This window comes from Nicotiana tomentosiformis, chromosome 5 (genome assembly GCF_000390325.3).
Source record: "Nicotiana tomentosiformis chromosome 5, ASM39032v3, whole genome shotgun sequence".
In the NCBI taxonomy this organism is placed as follows: domain Eukaryota; kingdom Viridiplantae; phylum Streptophyta; class Magnoliopsida; order Solanales; family Solanaceae; genus Nicotiana; species Nicotiana tomentosiformis.
Window position 1 is genome coordinate 17408558 of NC_090816.1, and position 18672 is coordinate 17427229.

Below are 18672 nucleotides of genomic sequence, written 5' to 3' on the forward strand. Positions count from 1 at the left end.
TGCATGACATTGAATTATACAGTTTACACTAACCACATATAAGGAAAATAGGGATTTAACTAAGCATGGCGCACAGAATATCAAATAGGCAGTTAAAACATATAAGCATGCTTTTCTAGTCTATGCTAAACAATTAAACATATTAGTGCAATTTAATAAGAGAAAATAATTTATGATTTAAAAAGGATAAACGAGATTTTTGCAATAACAGCCCGTGTACGTACTCGTCACCTCACGTACACGGCGCCCACACATCAAATAATATCAAAATATCCTAAGGGAAAAGTCCCCAACACAAGGTTAGGCAAGCCACCTACCTCAAACCGCTCAAATCAACTCGATACCACGCTTTTTCCACGAGTATCCAACTCCGAATGGCCCGAATCTATTCAAATTAATTGCATAATGTAAATATAACTACAAGTAACTAATTTAACTAATTAATTCGAAACTAAATCGTGAAATTAGGGAAAACGCCCAAAACGTCAAAAACTGTATAAAATTTGTGTCCTGCTAATCATTAAGAGGATTTATATACAAAATAGATTGTCACTATACAATTTATATATAATAGACTGTCACTATACAATTTATATATAATAGACTGTCACTATACAAAAAATATACTAAATAGACTGTCACTATACAAAATAGACTGTCACTATACAAAAATATACTAAATACACTGTCACTATATAATTTATATACAATAGACTGTCACTATACAAAATATATTTTGACTGTCACTATACAAAAATTATATAAAATAGACTGTCACTATACAATTTATATACAATAGACTGTCACTATATAAAATATATACAAAATAGACTGTCACTAGACCAAAAAAATATACAAAATAGACTGTCACTATATAAAAAATATACAAAATAGACATTTCGGGCTATTAGATATAATATATTTGGGCCGAGGAACATTTTGTGTCAATAGAGAAAAATATGGACTATTAAAATTTTGAGGGACTATAGAAATTGAACCCATAATTTTCGACGCGGAATAAAAATTTATATGTAAAAATTCATTAAAATTGCAAAAATAGTAGATATGAACCCATAACTTTAAATATATAATGTGTTCGATGCTAAAAATTTCAAAAATTGAACCCATAGGATTTAAATCCTAGAATCATCTCTGTTCTGAATTCTGAGTGAGCTTTTCCCTATTAGTTAGTAGTAATTAGAACTATTTCTGGTACTTGGTATTATGTCCACGTTTCCAGTTTTTATTATAACTAGTTAACTTATCAGCGCTTCGTGCGGCAAAAAGTGAATCCACCAAATAACTTTTTTTCAAATTTAATATATATATATATATATATATATATATATATATATATATATATATATATATCGAACTTTTATATTAGAACTAAAATAGGAATAAATCTAAAAAAAGTATCGAACTTTTTGTACTTTTATATATAATGACAGTATGCTGGGGAGTTAATGCAATCTTCTCAATTCCATCCCTATTTAAATACTATCATAAATTATGGAGTATTAAGTACATGTATTAGTAATAGTATTTAAAGACTTTTGAGATTTGAAGAATAAGAAAGCCAAAAAATGTCAACAAATAAATAGGTATTCATGCAAGAGAGGAACCATGCATATATATGTTACCTCTAGTAAGATAACAATATTATACAAGCACTAAATGAAAAGTATTGGATAATTAAAGTTTGATGCCACAAAAGAACACACAAATGGATATATTTTATTAATAGTAATTAATATCAATTATGATGGTAGAGGATAGTTGGTTAATCATATTTAAAGACGTTTGGGCTATTTAAATAAGGTAACTGCCAAAATGGGGGAAACATGTTGTCTTCTAGTTTCAAACAATTAAAAGCGTAAGATGAGATTTTACTCCCTCCTAATAACGACCTAAAGAATCTGTATAAGAAATTCAAATTGGAAAAGGACAATTTTCTTGTGCTCAAGTCAATATTATAATCTGTAAAAATGAAAGCCGCAAAAGAAAACGAAATTAATTAAACTGAATGATCAAGGCATCAACTTTTGGTTATCAAACGAACATAAAATGAATCACAGAATTGTAGGTACCGTATTGCTTTCTTTCTGCTTTAATAGACACCATTATATTCAATGTTGCAACTGTCACGACCCGATATTGACTTTTAAATAAGTCTATTGTGGCGTGTAATCTGATCCCCCAATATTGACTTTTAAATAAGTCTGTCATATATTTATTTCAATCAAGTATATATAGACTTTTAAATAAATCTGTTGCGGCGTGCAATCTGATCCCTCAATATTGACTTTTAAATAAGTCTGTTACGGCGTGCAATCCGATCCCCCAATATTGACTTTTAAATAAGTCTATTGCGGCGTGCAATCCGATTCTCCAACATGAACTTTTAATAAGTCTGTTGCGGCTTGCAACCCGATCCTCCAATATATCTATTTCAATCAATTCGTATAAAAGAAATTTCCTAATAAATGCAATAATTAATATAAAATTATAAGACAACAAGCATACAATAATTATGATTTAATATAAAACAAACAATGACAAATAGCAAGTTATTATGGAAATCAAGTAGAAAATAGGTAGTTTAATATTTAATATGCTAAATGTCAAATAACAATTAAGACACATAATTCAAATAGCATGTAACAATTAATGCAAGAATTCAAGAATTAATATTTGACAAAGAATATGAGAGAAATAATTTTTATAACAATTAATTCGTGATTTAAAATATTTTATGATTTTTCAAGTAAGTAGGCAAACAATTAATTTGACAACGTATAGACACTTGTCACCTCGCTTATACGTCGTTCACATGCATTTCACATAAAAAATAATTTAAGGGTTCTATTCCCTCAAGTCAAGGTTAACCACGACACTTACCTTGCTTTGCAAATTCCAATCAATTACTCAACCACAACTTTTCCTTTTAAATTTATCTCCAAAAGCTTCAAATCTATTCACAAACAATTCGATATACTCAATACGAATCGTAGGAATTAATTCCATATGAATTTAATAATTTTTCGGATAAAAATCCAAAATTCATTTAAATATTCGATAGTGGGACTCACGTCTCAAATCTCGAAAAAAACTTACGAAATCAGAACACCCATTCTGATACGAGTCCAACTATACAAAATTTATCAAATTCCGATGTCAAATGGTCCTTCAAATCTTAAATTTTCGTTTTTGGAAGATTTTATAAAAATCTGATTTTCCTCCATAAATTCACGGATTCAAGATATAAATGAGTATGGAATCATGAAATATAATCAATATAGGATAAGGAACACTTACCCCAATATTTTCCCGTAAAAATCGCCCAAGAATCACCTTACCCGAGCTCAAAAATTGGAAATGGTTAAAAATGGGTCGAAACCCTATTTCCCCAACTTAAGTTCTATTTTTTTCAGATTTTTATTCATCGCGATCGCGGAAATTCATTCGCGATCGCGTAGAACAATATTTGTCCAGGTTTGTTTAACACTACGCGATCGCGTATAAGGCCATGCGATCGCAGAGAACAATTTTTCTCAGCCTTACGCGATGCGTACAGGTTTATGCGATCGCGTAGCACAATTTCGGTGCTTCAGCTTCTACCTCATTCCTTCTTCGCGATCGCAGATTTGAGCTCGCGTTCATAGTGCACTGGGAGCTAGCCTTTCGCTTTCGCGTTCGCGTGCCTATCTTCGCGAACGCGAAGAGTAAAACTCACGGCTTAAATTTTCTCTTCGCAATCGCAGGAATGGCTTCGCAATCGCTAAGCAGAATGCACCAGATGACAGCAGAAGCTCAAAAACCAAATTTTTTAAGTTCAAAATCATCTCGTAGCATATCCGAAACTCACCCGAGCCCTTGGGTGTAATGACCCAGCCAGTCATTTTGAGAATTAGAGCATCGATCCCCTAATATCTGCTTTCCCCACACTTGTTTCTGCTTTTGGAATTTGCCGGAGTGATTGGTTATGGAATTCAGGGAGTTTTAGGACACTTATTCCATAGTTGTGAGTTTAAGCCTTAGAAATTTGATCGTAGTCGGAACTGTGTGAAGACAAATCCGGAGTGGAATTCAGTTGACTCTGTTAGCTCCGTTGAGTGATTTAGAGCTTAGGAGAGCGTTCAGAATATGTTTTGGAGGTCTCTAGTAGATTTAGACTTGAATTGGCGAAAGTTAGTTTTTCAGCGATTTCAACCGATAGTGAAAATTTTGATATCAAGCTCAGAATGGAATTCCAAAAGTGACTGTAGGTTCGTAGTGTCATTTGTGACCTGTGTGCAAAATTTAATGTCATTCGGACTAGATTTGATATGGTTCGACGACGTTTGTAGAATTTTGAAAATTCTAAAATTCTTAGGCTTGAATCTATGCTTAATTCATGATTTTGGTATTGTTCGATGTAGTTTGAAGGCTCGAGTAAGCTCGTATGGTGTTTTAGGATTGGTTAGTATGTTTGGTTGAGGTCCCGGGGGGCCTCGGGTGAGTTTTGAGTGCTTAACGGATCGAAAAATTGGATTTGTGTTGATGCTGAAGTCTTCAGACATCTGGTATTTTCGCACCTACGGTTGAGAGACCGCAGGTGCGGGATCGCACGTGTGGAGGGGGAAGCGCAGAAGCGGAAAGTGGAGGAGTGCCAGGGGTCGCATGTGTGAGGTGAATTCCGCATCTGCGATGCCCGCAGATGCGTTAGGGTCATCGCATGTGCGCAAGGTCCGCAGAAGCGGAAGGGATTTCCGCAGGCACGCACGCGCATGTGCAGCCCTTTCATCGCAGGTGCGGAGGCAGAGGAGGTAAATGAAATGCACATATGCGTTATTTGGACCGCAGGTGCAGTATCCGCAGGTGTGAGAAACGGCCGCAGGTGCGAGGATCGCTGGGTAGAAAAGGGGATTTCGAGGGTTTGAAATTTCATAACACAAAATTTGATTTAGAGCTCGGTGGGAGACGATTTCTTGAAGGATTTTGAAGGAGAACTATTGGGTAACTAATTCTAACTCTATTTTGATCATAATACATTAATCTATTATTATTTTCCCCGTCTAATTAAGGAATTTGAGGGTAAGAGTTTGAAAATGTGGGAAAAGGTTCCCAAATTGAAAATCTGAGATTTGAATGGGAATTTAACGTCGGATTTAGATGATTTTTATTCGAGTGAACTTGTGAGTGAATGGGTGTTCATAATTTGTAAGTTTTACCCAATTTCGAGACGTGGGCCCGGGGAGACCTTTTGGACGTTTTCCCTAATTTCACGCTTTAGCTTCGAATTAATTAGTTACTTGTAATTATATTTATATTATACAATTAATTTGAATAGATTCGGGCCATTCAGAGTTGGATACTCGTGGCAAGAGCGTGGTATCGAGTTGATTTGAGCGGTTCGAGATAAGTGGCGTGCCTAGCCTTGTGTTGGGGACTTTCCCTTAGTATATTTTGATATTATTTGATGTGTGGGCACCGTGTAAGTGAGGAGACGAGTACGTATACGGGTTGTTATTGCAAAAATCCCGTTTATTATTTTTAAATCATAAATTATTTTCTCTTATTAAATTGAACAAATATGTTTAATTATTTAGCTTAGACTAGAAAAGCATGCTTATGTGTTTTAACTGCCCATTTGATATTTTGTGCGCCAAGCTTAGTTAAATCCCTATTTTCCTTATCTGTGGTTAGTGTAAACTGTATAATTTGATATCATACATGTCATTTATCTTGCATTGCATATATAAATTGGGACTACAGACGTATTCCGGGAGATCCCCTTGTCTTGCATATTTAAATTGGGACTACAGAAGCGTTCCGGGATACCCCCCTGTCTTGCATATTTAAATTGGGACTACGGACGTATTCTGGGAGATCCCCCTGCCATACCTATTTAAATTGGGACTACGGACGCATTCCGGGAGATCCCCCTCTCTTGCATATTTAAATTGGGACTACAGACGTATTCCGGGAGATCCCCCTGTCTTGCCTATTTAAATTGGGACTACGAACGTATTTCGGGAGATCCTCCATGTCTTGCATATTTATTTTGGGACTACGGACGTATTTCGGGAGATCCCCCAATACTGCATATTTACTTTGGGACTACAGACGTATTCCAGGAGATCTCCCTGTTCTGCATAATCATTCGGAATTACGGGATGGTATCCCGGGAGATTTCACATTGTGTTTACCTTGTTCTATGCCGAGGACTCCCTTGACTGTTAAAATTTCGAGAAATTTTCCTTAACTGTTTACCGAAAAAAACTTACTTATATCTTTTGTTGTTTACTAAATTATATTTACTCCGGTAGGGCCTTGACATGACCTCGTCACTACTCGACCGAGGTTAGACTTGGCACTTACTGGGTACCATTGTGGTATACTCATGCCCTTTCCTGCACATGTTTTCGTGTGCAGATCCATGTACGAGCTATCAGCCTCAGGGTTAGTGCGTGCTGCTGATTCTAGGAGATTTCAAGGTACTTTTGCTTGCGTTCGCAGATCCTCGGAGTCCCCTTCTAGTCCCTCGCCTAGAGACTTTCTTTATTATCTTCAGACTTTTGTATAGATCTACATAGATTATAGTAGCTTGTGACTTAGTGATATTCCGGGTCTTGGAAAATTATTTTGTATATGCCGAGTGGTACTACTTTTGGTTATTCACAATATGCTATTTATCTTTAAAATGTTGTGTTTTCTTTACATTTTTCGTAATATTAGGCTTACCTAGTCGTAAATACTAGGTGTCGTCATGACACCTTACGAAGGGTTAATTTGGGTCGTGACAAGTTGGTATCAGAGCCCTAGGTTCATAGGAGTCGCGAGTCACAAGCGGGTTTATTAGAGTCTCGCGGATCGGTACGGAGACGTCCGTATTAATCTTCGGGAGGCTTTGTAACCGTTAAGAACAATCATATTCCTTTGATTTCCTTGTCGTGTGAGTTATTGATATCAAAATTTCTAAAACTCTATTCTATTCTTTCTCAAAGATGGTGAGGACCCGTACCGGGAGGACCGACGATCAAGCACCCGAGCCCCATGCCAGAGCCGCCAAAGGCCGGGTTCGGGGTAGAGGACGACCACGTGGTGAAGCCCGAGCACCTGCGAGAGCTGCTTTAGAGGAGCCCCCGGCAGCTCCAGCTGGAGGGCCAACACCGGAGATCCATATTGCTAGTCCAGCCGTCCAGGAGACTTTAACTCAGTTCATGAGCATGTTCAACACTCTGGCTTAGGCTGGACTTTTTTCGATAGCTCCCGCTACATCTCAGGCTGGGGGAGGGGCACAAACTCCCGCAACCCGCACTCCTGAGCAGAGAGTCCAGGTTGATCAGGCCCCAGAGTATATTCCTATGCCCCCAGCGGCTCCGGTTCAACATGAGACCAGGGTAGCTGCTTCTGAGGTAGAGCATCTCAGACCTGAGAGGTATAAGAAGTACCACCCACCAACTTTCAGCGGACTACCTTCAAATGATGCTCTGGGTTTTCTTGAGGAGTGTCATCGTATTCTCCGCACTATGGGCATTGTGGAGACAAGTGAGGTTTCTTTCACTGCTTTCCAGCTGAGGGGAGCGGCATTTCAGTGGTGGTGTGCCTATGAGCTGAGTAGTCCGAACGAGGCAACCTCACTCACTTGGACTCAGTTTTTAGAGATGTTCAAAGCCTCAGGGATGCTTGGCGCGCAAAGTTTGAGCAGTTGTGTCAGGTTGCTATGACTGTATCGGAGTATGCAGTCCATTTCAGTGAGTTAGCTCGCCATACACTGGCTCTGGTTGCTACAGTCAGAGAGAGGGTTCGTCGCTTCATTGAGGGACTCCACCCTAGTATTCGGACCAGTATGGCCAGGGAGTTGGAGATGGACATCACTTATCAGCAGGCAATGAGCATTGCCAGGAGAGTAGAGGGCATGTTCGCCCGTGACAGAGAGGAGAGAGAGGCCAAGAGTTCTCGAGAGACTGGTTATTATTCAGGAACTCGTGCACCAGCAGCATGCTATGGTAGGGGTTTTGTGAGTCGCCCTATTCAGTCAGCTCTTCCTGCAACCAGCAGTGTTCCAGCTCCTCCTAGACCTCAGGAGCCCTATTATGCACCGCCAGTATCCAGTATGCCTCCTGATCTAGGTGCTATTACCGGCCAGTCCAGCATGCCAGGTCCGAGTCAATCTCAGCCTCCGCATCCTCCGAGGGGTTGTTTTGAGTGTGGTGACACTCATCACATGGTTAGAGATTGCCCCATATCCAGGAGGGGTGCACCTTCACAGACTTATCAGCCTCAATATGCTCCACCGGTTCCTCCGACCATTCTTCCAGCCCCAGCTGCCACCCCACCTCCTTATCCAGCTCGAGATGGAGGTCGGGGAGGTCGAGGTCGCCCTAGAGGGGGAGGCCAGGCCAGGTACTATGCCCTTCTAGCCCGTTCAGAGGCTGTTGTTTCAGATTCAGTCATCACAAGTATCATCCCTGTCTGTCATAGGGATGCATAAGTATTATTTGACCCAGGCTCTGCGTATTCATATGTGTCTTCTTATTTTGCTCCATATTTGGGGATATCTCGGGATTCTTTGAGTCCACCTGTTTATGTATATACTCTTGTGGGAGATTCTCTCATTGTGGACTGCGTATATCGGCCATGTTTGATTGCTCTTAGTGGTTTTGAGACCATAGCCGATTTGTCATTACTCAGTATGGTAGATTTTGATTTTATCTTGGGCATGGAATGGTTGTCGTCCCATTATGTTATTCTTGATTGTCACGCTAAGACCGTGACGCTGACTATGCCAGGCTTGCCGAGATTAGAGTGGAGAGGTACCTTAGAGTATACTCCCCGCAGGGTCATTTCATTTCTTAAGGCTCAGCGAATAGTTGAGAAGGGGTGTGATGCATATTTGGCCTATGTGAGAGATGTCAGTATTAATACCCCTACAGTTGAGTCAGTCCCAGTAGTGAGGGACTCCCCTGATGTGTTTCCAGCTGATCTTCCGGGTATGCTGCCCGATAGAAATATTAATTTCGACATTGATTTATTGTCGGGCACTCAGCCCATATCTATTCCTCCTTACCGTAAGGGTCCTCATGAGTTGAAGGAGTTGAAGAAGCAGTTCCAGGAGTTGCTTGATAAGGGTTTCATCAGGCCCAATGTATCACCTTGGGGTGCTCCAGTCTTATTTGTGAAGAAGAATGATAGTTCTATGCATATGTGTGTTGATTATCGGCAATTGAACAAGGTTACAGTGAAGAACATGTATCTTTTGCCTCACATCGATGATTTATTTGATCAGTTACAAAGTGCCAGGGTGTTTTCCAAGATTGACTTGTATTCTGGATATCATCAGTTGAAGATTCGGGAGCCGGATATCCCGAAGACTGCTTTCAGGACCATATATGGTCACTATGACTTTCTTGTCATGTCATTTGGGCTGACCAATGCCCTGACAGCCTTTATGCATTTGATGCACAGTGTGTTCCGGCCTTATCTTGATTCCTTCGTTATTGTATTTATTGATGATATCCTGGTATATTCCCGGTCTTGGGAAGATCATGAGCAGCACCTGAGGACCGTGCTTCAGACTTTAAAGGAGAAGAGGTTGTATGCAAAATTTTCTAAGTATGAATTCTGGCTTGATTCAGTGGTATTCTTGGGCCACATAGTGTCTTGTGATGGGATCAAGGTAGATCCGAAGAAGGTAGAGGCAATGCAGAGTTGGCCTAGACCATCATTAGCTATGGAAATCCGCAGTTTCCTTGGTTTGTCGGGGTATTACCGTCGCTTTGTGGAGGGATTTTCATCCATTGCAGCACCTATAACCAGGCTGACCCAGAAGGGTGCTCCGTTCAGGTGGACTAAGGAGTGTGAGGAGAGCTTTCAGAAGCTCAAGATAGCTTTGACTACAGCCCCAGTATTAGTATTGCCTACAGGTTCGGGGTCCTACACTATCTATTGTGATGCCTCGAGGATTGGCCTTGGAGCGGTATTGATGCAGGACTGTAGGGTGATTGCCCATGCGTCTAGACAATTGAAGGTGCATGAGAAGAATTATCTGTTCTATGATATCGAGTTAGCAGCTATTGTTCATGCCCTGAAGATCTGGCGTCATTATTTGTACGGTGTTCCTTATAAGATCTACACTGATCACCGGAGTTTGTAGCACTTGTTCAAGCAGAAGGACCTTAATTTGCGTCAGCGGAGGTGGTTGGAGCTACTTAAAGACTATGATATCACTATATTGTACCATCTGTGGAAGACGAATGTAGTGGCCGATGCCTTGAGTCGCCGAGCAGAGAGTTTGGGGAGTTTGGCATATCTTCCGGCAACTGAGAGGCCCTTAGCCTTGGATATTCATGCCTTAGCCAGTAAATTCGTGAGATTGAATATTTCAAAGCCTAGCCAGGTATTAGCTTATGTGGTTGCTCGGTCTTCTCTTTATGACCGTATCAGGGAGCACCAGTATGATGATCCTCATCTTCTAGTTATTCAGGACAGGGCCCGACGGGGTGATGCCAGAGATGTGACTATAGGTGATGATGACGTGATAATGATGCAGGGTCAAATTTGTGTGCCCAATGTAGATGGGCTTCGGGAATTAGTTCTCGAGGAGGCCCACAGCTCGTGGTACTCCATTCATCCCGATGCCACGAAGATGTACCAGGATCTGAGACAGCACTACTGGTGGAGGAGGATGAAGAAGGATATAGTTGGGTTTGTGGCCAAGTGTCTCAACTGTCAGTAGGTCAAATATGAGCACTAGAGGCTGGGTGGATTACTTCAGAGGTTAGAGATCCTAGAGTGGAAGTGGGAGCGGATCACCATGGACTTTGTAGTTGGACTTCCATGGACTTTGAGAAAGTTCGATGCTATTTGGGTAATCGTGGATCGGCTGACCAAGTCAGCTCATTTTATTCCAGTGTTGGCCACTTATTCTTTTGAGAGGTTGGTTGAGATTTATATTAGAGAGATTGTCCGTCTTCATGGTATTCCAGTATCCATCATTTCAGACAGAGGTACACAGTTCACATCACGGTTTTGGAGAGCCGTACATCAGAAGTTGGGTACTAGGGTGGAGCTGAGCACAACCTTTCACCCTCAGATGGATGGGCAGTCCGAGCGCATGATTTAGATTCTTGAGGATATGCTCCCTGCCTGTGTGATAGAGTTCGGAGGGTCATGGGACCAATACTTGCCACTTTTAGAGTTTGCTTACAACAACAGTTACCAGTCTAACATTCAGATGGCACCGTATGAGGCTTTGTATGGTAGGCATTGCCGGTCCCCAGTGGGATGGTTTGAGTCAGGCGAGGCCCGAGTCTTGGGTACATATTTGGTCTAGGATGCCCTGGATAAGGTGAAGGTGATTCAGGAGAGACTTCGCACAACCCAGTTCAGGCAGAGGAGTTATGCGGACCGGAAGGTTCGTGATTTGGCATTTATGGTTGGCGAGCGGGTCTTGCTTCAGGTATCGCCTATGAAGGGCGTCTCGAGATTCAGGAAGAAGGGCAAGCTGAGCCCGAGGTTCATTGGACCTTTTGAGATATTGCGGTACGTTAGGGAGGTTGCTTATGAGCTTGCCTTGCCTGCCAGTCTAGCAGGAATTCACCCGGTATTTCACATGTCTATGCTCCGGAAATATCACGGTTATCCGACTCATGTATTGGATTTCAGCTCAGTCCAGTTGGACAAGAATCTATCTTATGTTGAGGAGCCAGTAGCCATTTTGGACAGGCAGGTCAGAAGTCGAGGAGGCGACTTGGGAGACCGAGCAGGATATGCGCAACCAGTACCCTCATCTTTTCACAGTTTCAGGTATGTTTTTATACTCATTCGAGGACGAACGATTGTTTTAAGAGAGGGGGATGTAACGACCCGACCGGTCATTTTGAGAATTAGAGCCCCGATCCCCTAATATCTGCTTTCCCCACGCTTGTTTCTTCTTTTGAGATTTGTCAAAGTGATTGGTTATGCAATTCGGGGAGTTTTGGGACACTTAATCCCTAGTTGTAAGTTTAAGCCTTAGAAATTAGACCGTAGTCAGAACTGTATGAAGACGGATCCGGAATGGAATTTCGTCGACTCTGTTAGCTCCGTTGAGTGATTTTGAGCTTAGGAGCATATTCGGAATATGTTTTGGAGGTCTGTAGTAGATTTAGGCTTGAATTGGCGAAAGTTAGTTTTTCTGCGATTTCGCCCGATAGTGAAAATTTTGATATCAAGCTCGGAATGGAATTCCGAAAGTGATTGTAGGTTTGTAGTGTCATTTGTGACATGTGTGCAAAATTTGAGGTCATTCGGACAAGATTTGATGTGGTTCAGCGTCGTTTGTAGAAGTTGGTAAATTCTAAAATTCTTAGGCTTGAATCCGGCTTAATTCATGATTTTGGTATTGTTCGATGTTGTTTGAAGGCTCGACTAAGCTCATATGGCGTTTTAGGATTGGTTGGTATGTTTGGTTGAGGTCTTGGGGGCCTCGGGTAAGTTTCGAGTGCTTAACGGATCAAAAAGTTAGATTTGTGTTGCTGCTGAACTCTTCAGGCTTCTAGTATTTTCGCACTTGCGGTGGAGAGACCGCATGTGCGGGATTGCACGTGCGGAGGGGCAAGAGCAGAAGTAGAAAGTGGAGGAGTGCCAGGGGTCGCAGGTGCGAGGTGAATTTCGCATCTGCGATGCCCGCAGATGCGTTAGGGTCATCGCATGTGCGCAAGGTCCGCAGAAGCGGAAGGGATTTTTGCAGGCGCGCACGCGCAGGTGCGTCCCTTTCATCGCAGGATGCGGAGCCAGAGGAGGTAAATGAAATGCGCGGATGCGCCGTTTGGACCGCAAGCGCGGTATCCGCAGGTGCGAGAAAAGGCCGCAGGTGCGATGATCGCTGGGCAAAAAAGGAAATTTCGAGGGTTTGAAATTTCATAACACAAAATTCGATTTAGAGCTCGGTGAGAGACGATTTCTCGAGGGATTTTGAAGGAGAACTATTGGGTAACTAATTCTAACTCTATTTTGATCATAATACATTAATCTATTATTGTTTCCCCCGTCTAATTAAGGAATTTGAGGATAGAATTTTGAAAATGGGGAAAAGGTTCCTCAACTTGCAAGAAATGATCCTAGAGAAATTCAGAAATTCTACTAGAACTTCTATGAGAAAAATATCAAAGATGGCCATCAAACAAAGAAACCGTGAGACTTCAACCTAAAGACCCGTTTGGCCATAGATTTTACTTATAATTTGGCCAAATCCCAAATTTGAAATCTCAAATTCCAAAATCAGCTCAATAGCTGGTTTTGGGCCAAAATATTACTATTATATTTTTTAAAAATTGCCCCAAACTTTTATATTTTATAAAAGAGCCCACCATTTATTATTTTGTAATGATGTTGTTTCATTTTCTCGGTCATCTGATAGTGTATCATGTAATTCATTATAAAAATAATAATTTTGTATCAAATTTATTTATGTTCAGGACTATGGTTTGCGATAATATAATGAATGTTATTGATAATGGTACCGTTGGGTATTTGTGATAGTTTTTAAAACTTGTGGGTATAAGACATATTTTATATTTTTCCAAACCAAACTTCACCCAAAACAGATATACAAACACATTTTCATCTTCAAACCAAATTTTACCCAAATCAAATTTTTCAAAATAAATTTAAGAATCTATAGTCAAACGCTAGCTAAATTTCATGACCTTTTTGGAATTCTTTCGTAATGGCCTACCGTTGTTCATTTAATTATGGGTTGACCTTGGTTGCTTTATTAGAGAAGAAATGGCTAAGATCTATCAAATTGCAAGTGTGCTATATGATGTGCTGAGGACAGTGGTACCGTCAGCGGCGGTAGAGGCTCGATCGACGAGCTTAATGCTAAGGCAGTGCACAAGACGTAACGAAGGGCTTGTGATGGTACAGATAAAAGCTGTAAAAGGGAAAGGGTGTACCTACCTTTAAATTTTTGGCTAGTTATTATAATTAGTTTTTAGCTTCAAATTTCATAATAGATTTGTGGGTTAGAGTTTGTCAAAAGTTTCTGCAAAGCGGCTAAAACTGAAATTGTCTCTATTTCCTCAAACATGGCTGGTATAGATCAATAGCTTTGACAAAGTTAGACGCACTTAAACTTCCTCCAACATGGCTGATTTAGATAAGTAATTTTCTTTGTCAAATTAAATGCCAACAAAGTCTTGCTTTATTTTTTTTCCCACTACCATAATTATTAAAAGGCTAAATTCTGAGCTAGATAGCCTCTTAATTTGTTAGTTAGAATTCACAAACTTCACATTTGCTAGAATGGTTCATCGATGAGGGTAGTGAAAAGATATTGCTCAAATGCTGGGAGGCTCAAACACATGTGTAAAGCTAGAATTTAATGTGAGTCCTAAATATTTTTATTAAAAAAAGGTATGATATATATTTTTATTTAAAGTCTAGTTTTTTAGATGCACAGTTGTTAATAATTTTGTTATAATCGATTTCTTTCAACAATCTCTTTCCATAATATAACCAATATTTAATCTTTTCTTAGACACTATTGATCTTCGCTAAATTTTTATCAATTTTAATTTTGAAAAATTTATTTTCACTGAGGCAACTGTTATACGAACTGTTAATATTATTCTATAAGCATTTGAAAAAAAATCAAATTTTTTTTATATTATCTTCTACTTGTACTATTTTCCTTGTCAATTCAATTGCAATTAACACGTTAGAAAAACTATTCATACTACCCATTTTTAAGTATGTCAAACAATTACTTTATTTACATATCTTTAAAAAATTCTTTCCTTTTATATCCCTCTTTTTTTTTTTTTTTTAAAAACCGTGAACGCTTGTATAATTAATCTCTTGCCCACGATTTATCCACAATGATTTAACTTATGTACAATGTAAATAAAATTTATACTTAGTAATGAAGTAAAATATCAAAGTGGTTCTTCGAAAAATGACTTTCGCCTAACAAGTTTGGAAAGTCATTTTCTTTATTTTAATATGATAACTAAATATTAGAATATAGATAACTCGAAAAATATTTATTTTATTGTAAAAAATGACACCAGATAGTCATTCTAGAGGACTTCTATCTAGGAATTAGCCAATGGGTTCTGAATTTCAGTTTTTTATTTTAATTTTTCTGGATACAAAGTCCTGAAATTAAAAAATTTAGTTCAAATTTTCAGAACAAAATAAGTATTGGCTAATTCCTAAATAGCAGTTCTAAAATGGCTATTTGTGTACTTTCTCCTACTTTATTGAATAAAAAAGAATGGGCCTTTCTAAGTGGGCTGCACTATTATAATGTTAGTCCTATTATGAGATGGGCTTAGCGTTCAATGAAATAAATGGGCTATAACTTATAGCCCGTTGTTGAATCCCAAAAAGACAAAAAAGAAAGCCACGTCATATATCCTTGTAACACAATGTAAGCAAGATTTTTAACCGTTGGATTTTGTTCCTATCCCAAATCTTCAGCCACTCATTTACCATAGAGTACACTTTGTTTTTTTCTGGTTCAGATATTCTCTCTTTAGTTCTTTGATTCCTAGTTTATGAGTAGCAATTTTCCACTGTGCTTTTGAAGCTGACACTCTTCTTTCTTGTAGGGACATCTCTCTCTCTCTCTCTCTCTCTCTCTCTCTCTCTCTCTGTGCCATGGCAACTGAAAGCTTCAACAAACCTCCATCGTACCCTGAGGTAAACCAAGCTTTCAACTTTCCCTTTTTGCTTTTTTCATTTTTTTGCATCTCATTTTTTAACATTTTTAGCTCAGAATTATACCCCTAAAGTCCTATATTTTCAAACATACAAAAAAAAATGATTTTTTTACACATATTTCAGTGATTTTTCCTTAAATCTTGATGAAAGATTTAATTTTTAAAGTTACATGCAAGAACCGCTTAACCCTCATTGTAATATAAACAAGAAAAAAATTCTAGCTTTTTACCTTTGTTACTAGGTTATTCACTTAATATTTCTCTAATTCTTCAGGACTTAGTGCTTGTAAAGTTTGAGTTTTCGCAATTGTTGCTCAATTCCCTAGAAATTTTTTGTAAAAGAAGAACAAATCAGCAGTTTTAAAGTGACTATTTTTACTGTTTTAATGGTTCCCACATGAGCATATATGATATCAAGAATGCTTTTTAACAGATCTGCATGTTTGTTTCTTGAAAAAGAAAGAAAAAAATACAAGAATCTCAAAAATAAAGATTTGGGTTTTGTTTTAACAGATGATATGTGAAGCCATTGAAGCACTAAATCAAGAAGGGGGTTCAAACAAGTCATCAATATCAACTTACATTGAATCAAAATATGGAGATCTGGGTAAAGATCATTCAGAGTTTCTAACTTTACATTTGGACAACATGAAGCAAACTGGAGAGCTCATTTTCCTCAAGAACAATTACATTAAACCTGGTACAGATGTTCCTCAGAAAAGGGGTAGAGGCAGACCACCAAAACCTAAAGTTCCTTTGCCACCTGGTGCAGAATCTGCAGAAATTGCACCACCAAGGCCGAGAGGTAGACCAAGAAAAGACCCCAATGCACCACCTACTTCAAAAAAGCCAAAGCCAACACCAGCAACCCCAAATTCCACAGGGAGGCCTAGGGGTAGGCCTAGGAAAGTTAGGCCACAGTCTGCACAAGATGGTGATGATGTAGAGGAAAGCTGAGAAAAATTTGGAGGCTTATTATTGGACTAGATCTGTTGATGGTGATGACTCTTAATGACTTAGTTGTCTTATTTTTCTTTTCATTTAGGTATTAGTATTTGCTTTAGTAAGGGTTGTTGTCTTGTGACTAGTAGTTAGGGATTCAAAGTGGTGCAAGTAGTCTCCTGCAGAAATGCAAGGTAAGATTGCGACCAGTCCGGCTCTTTCTCGAATCCTGCGTATAGTGATAGCTTAGTGTAGCTGCCCTTTTATTAGTAGGATCTCCTCTTGGTTAATGCCTCTACTTGTAGTGGATTATGACTTGTGTAGTTCTAGTAGGATTGTGTACGTGTGTTGCTCTTTGTTCAAGATTCAATGTAGAGAGATCTGTAATGCTTGTTACCATGTGTAATTGCTGCACTTTTCACTCTGTTATCTTTATGTTAAAATTAGAATGCATATTTTTGAAACTGTCCTTTTACCATTGAACTATCTTAGTTTGGAGTCCTAACTTGTCCCAAAGGTGTGATTGAGTGGTTGAAGTAATATGTAAATTGTAGGTTTGAATCTCAGTTACAAGATTAGCATGATTCATATACTTTTGTGGGGCAAATTTATCATGACTCGTGCTTGTGTTGTAATAGTAGGTTATTTGATGAATTAATAGTAGTTGAATTATTGGATGCCACCATACTTTAAAAACTTAAAAACTGAACTTTTTGAGTCTTATAATTAAATGTTTTCCAAACTTTTTGAATTCTGTTTGTTTTTATTATTGTTGTTGAATTAGATGGATGGGAGTTGTGACAAGAAAATGTACAAAGTAAACTTGTTTAGCATTGGTTGGGTTTGGAGTTAGTTCATGATTGTGACTGCTAAAGTGAGTTTCTGATGGAGCTCACGTTGGGGGAAAAAATGTATTGGATAAGAAGATAATGAAATGAAGACATTACAACAACAATAATATAATTTCACGGGGTCTGAAAAAGGTAGTGTGTACGCGACCTTACTACCTACCCTAGGATAGAAAGGTTGTTTACGATAGACCTTCGGTTCCCTCCCTCCAAGAACTCCCCACCTTGCTTTTGGGATGACTTAAACTCACAACCTCTTGGTTGGAAGTGAAGAGTGTTCATCACTAGAGCAATCCGCTCTACTCTTATCAATGAAATGAAGACATTGTAGTGGATTAAAAGGTCATGAGTTAACACTAGAGCAATCCGCTCTACTCTTATCAATGAAATGAAGACATTGTAGTGGATTAAAAGGTCATGAGTTAACAGGTTTTGTTGGACAAAAGACATCATGTGTACGAACTATATAGTCTCTATATGGAGACATTATCTCTCATCCATATATAAAATTGTTACTATAATCATGTCTTTGTCTAAGGTTCCACTTGGGGTTGGAATCTTGATCTAATACGACAAGTCCTTTGATGCCTCCTGGTGGTGGGAGCAGCAGATTGTTGGAATCTTCTTATGTGTCTGGATTTGAGTTGAAGGGTCAGAATTTGTTAGTGGAAGCTGTGATCGGATGCAATGAATACATACATGTCTATAACATCATCCTCGTATAACATTCGTTCACTATAAAAGTCATATTTCTTTTGGAATCGATTTTTATGTTATGTTATAATATATATTTTCTATAACAACACTTCACTATAGCAGCCAAAAAATATCAGAACAAACGAAGCTACTATAGAGATGTTTGACCATACTATGAGTGTTAGTGAGAAGCAAATCTAGAATTTTAAAGTAGTGTTTGCAGAGTTTATATATTGGATGTGTGAAATGTAAATAAAGTATCATATTGAAAGTTGATAAAAGAGAAGAAAGCTATATATAAGGTAGGAATACTTTGAGGAATTTTAGGAAAAATCGAGCTTGATTCAAAACGCACAGTATTATGCCAATGACACAAATGACCTTGAAATGAGTTGATTTTGAACTTTTGACCTTTGGGGTAGGCACCGGATCAACGCGTAAATCTTTTGATTTTTAACTTTGAAGGTTTGCATATTGGTCAGTTGACCTGC

General features: G+C 38.9%; 1 protein-coding gene across 1 annotated transcript; it reads left to right on the forward strand.

Moving 5' to 3' along the window:
- Positions 1 to 15473: 15473 nt before the first annotated feature.
- On the forward strand, positions 15474 to 17101 carry LOC104103199 (HMG-Y-related protein A-like). The gene is made up of 2 exons (XM_009611083.4): positions 15474 to 15675; positions 16209 to 17101. Exons 1-2 carry the CDS (start codon positions 15634 to 15636, stop codon positions 16650 to 16652), a joined length of 486 nt encoding a protein of 161 aa, XP_009609378.1. The 5' UTR covers positions 15474 to 15633; the 3' UTR covers positions 16653 to 17101.
- The last annotated feature ends 1571 nt before the right edge of the window (positions 17102 to 18672 follow it).

What these genes read in the sequence shown, in the direction of transcription:
- LOC104103199 (XM_009611083.4), top strand. Translation starts at nt 15,634, where the DNA reads ATGGCAACTGAAAGCTTCAACAAACCTCCATCGTACCCTGAG. An exon ending in AACCTCCATCGTACCCTGAG is followed by an intron (nt 15,676 to 16,208) that starts GTAAACCAAGCT and finishes TTGTTTTAACAG; the next exon opens with ATGATATGTGAAGCCATTGA.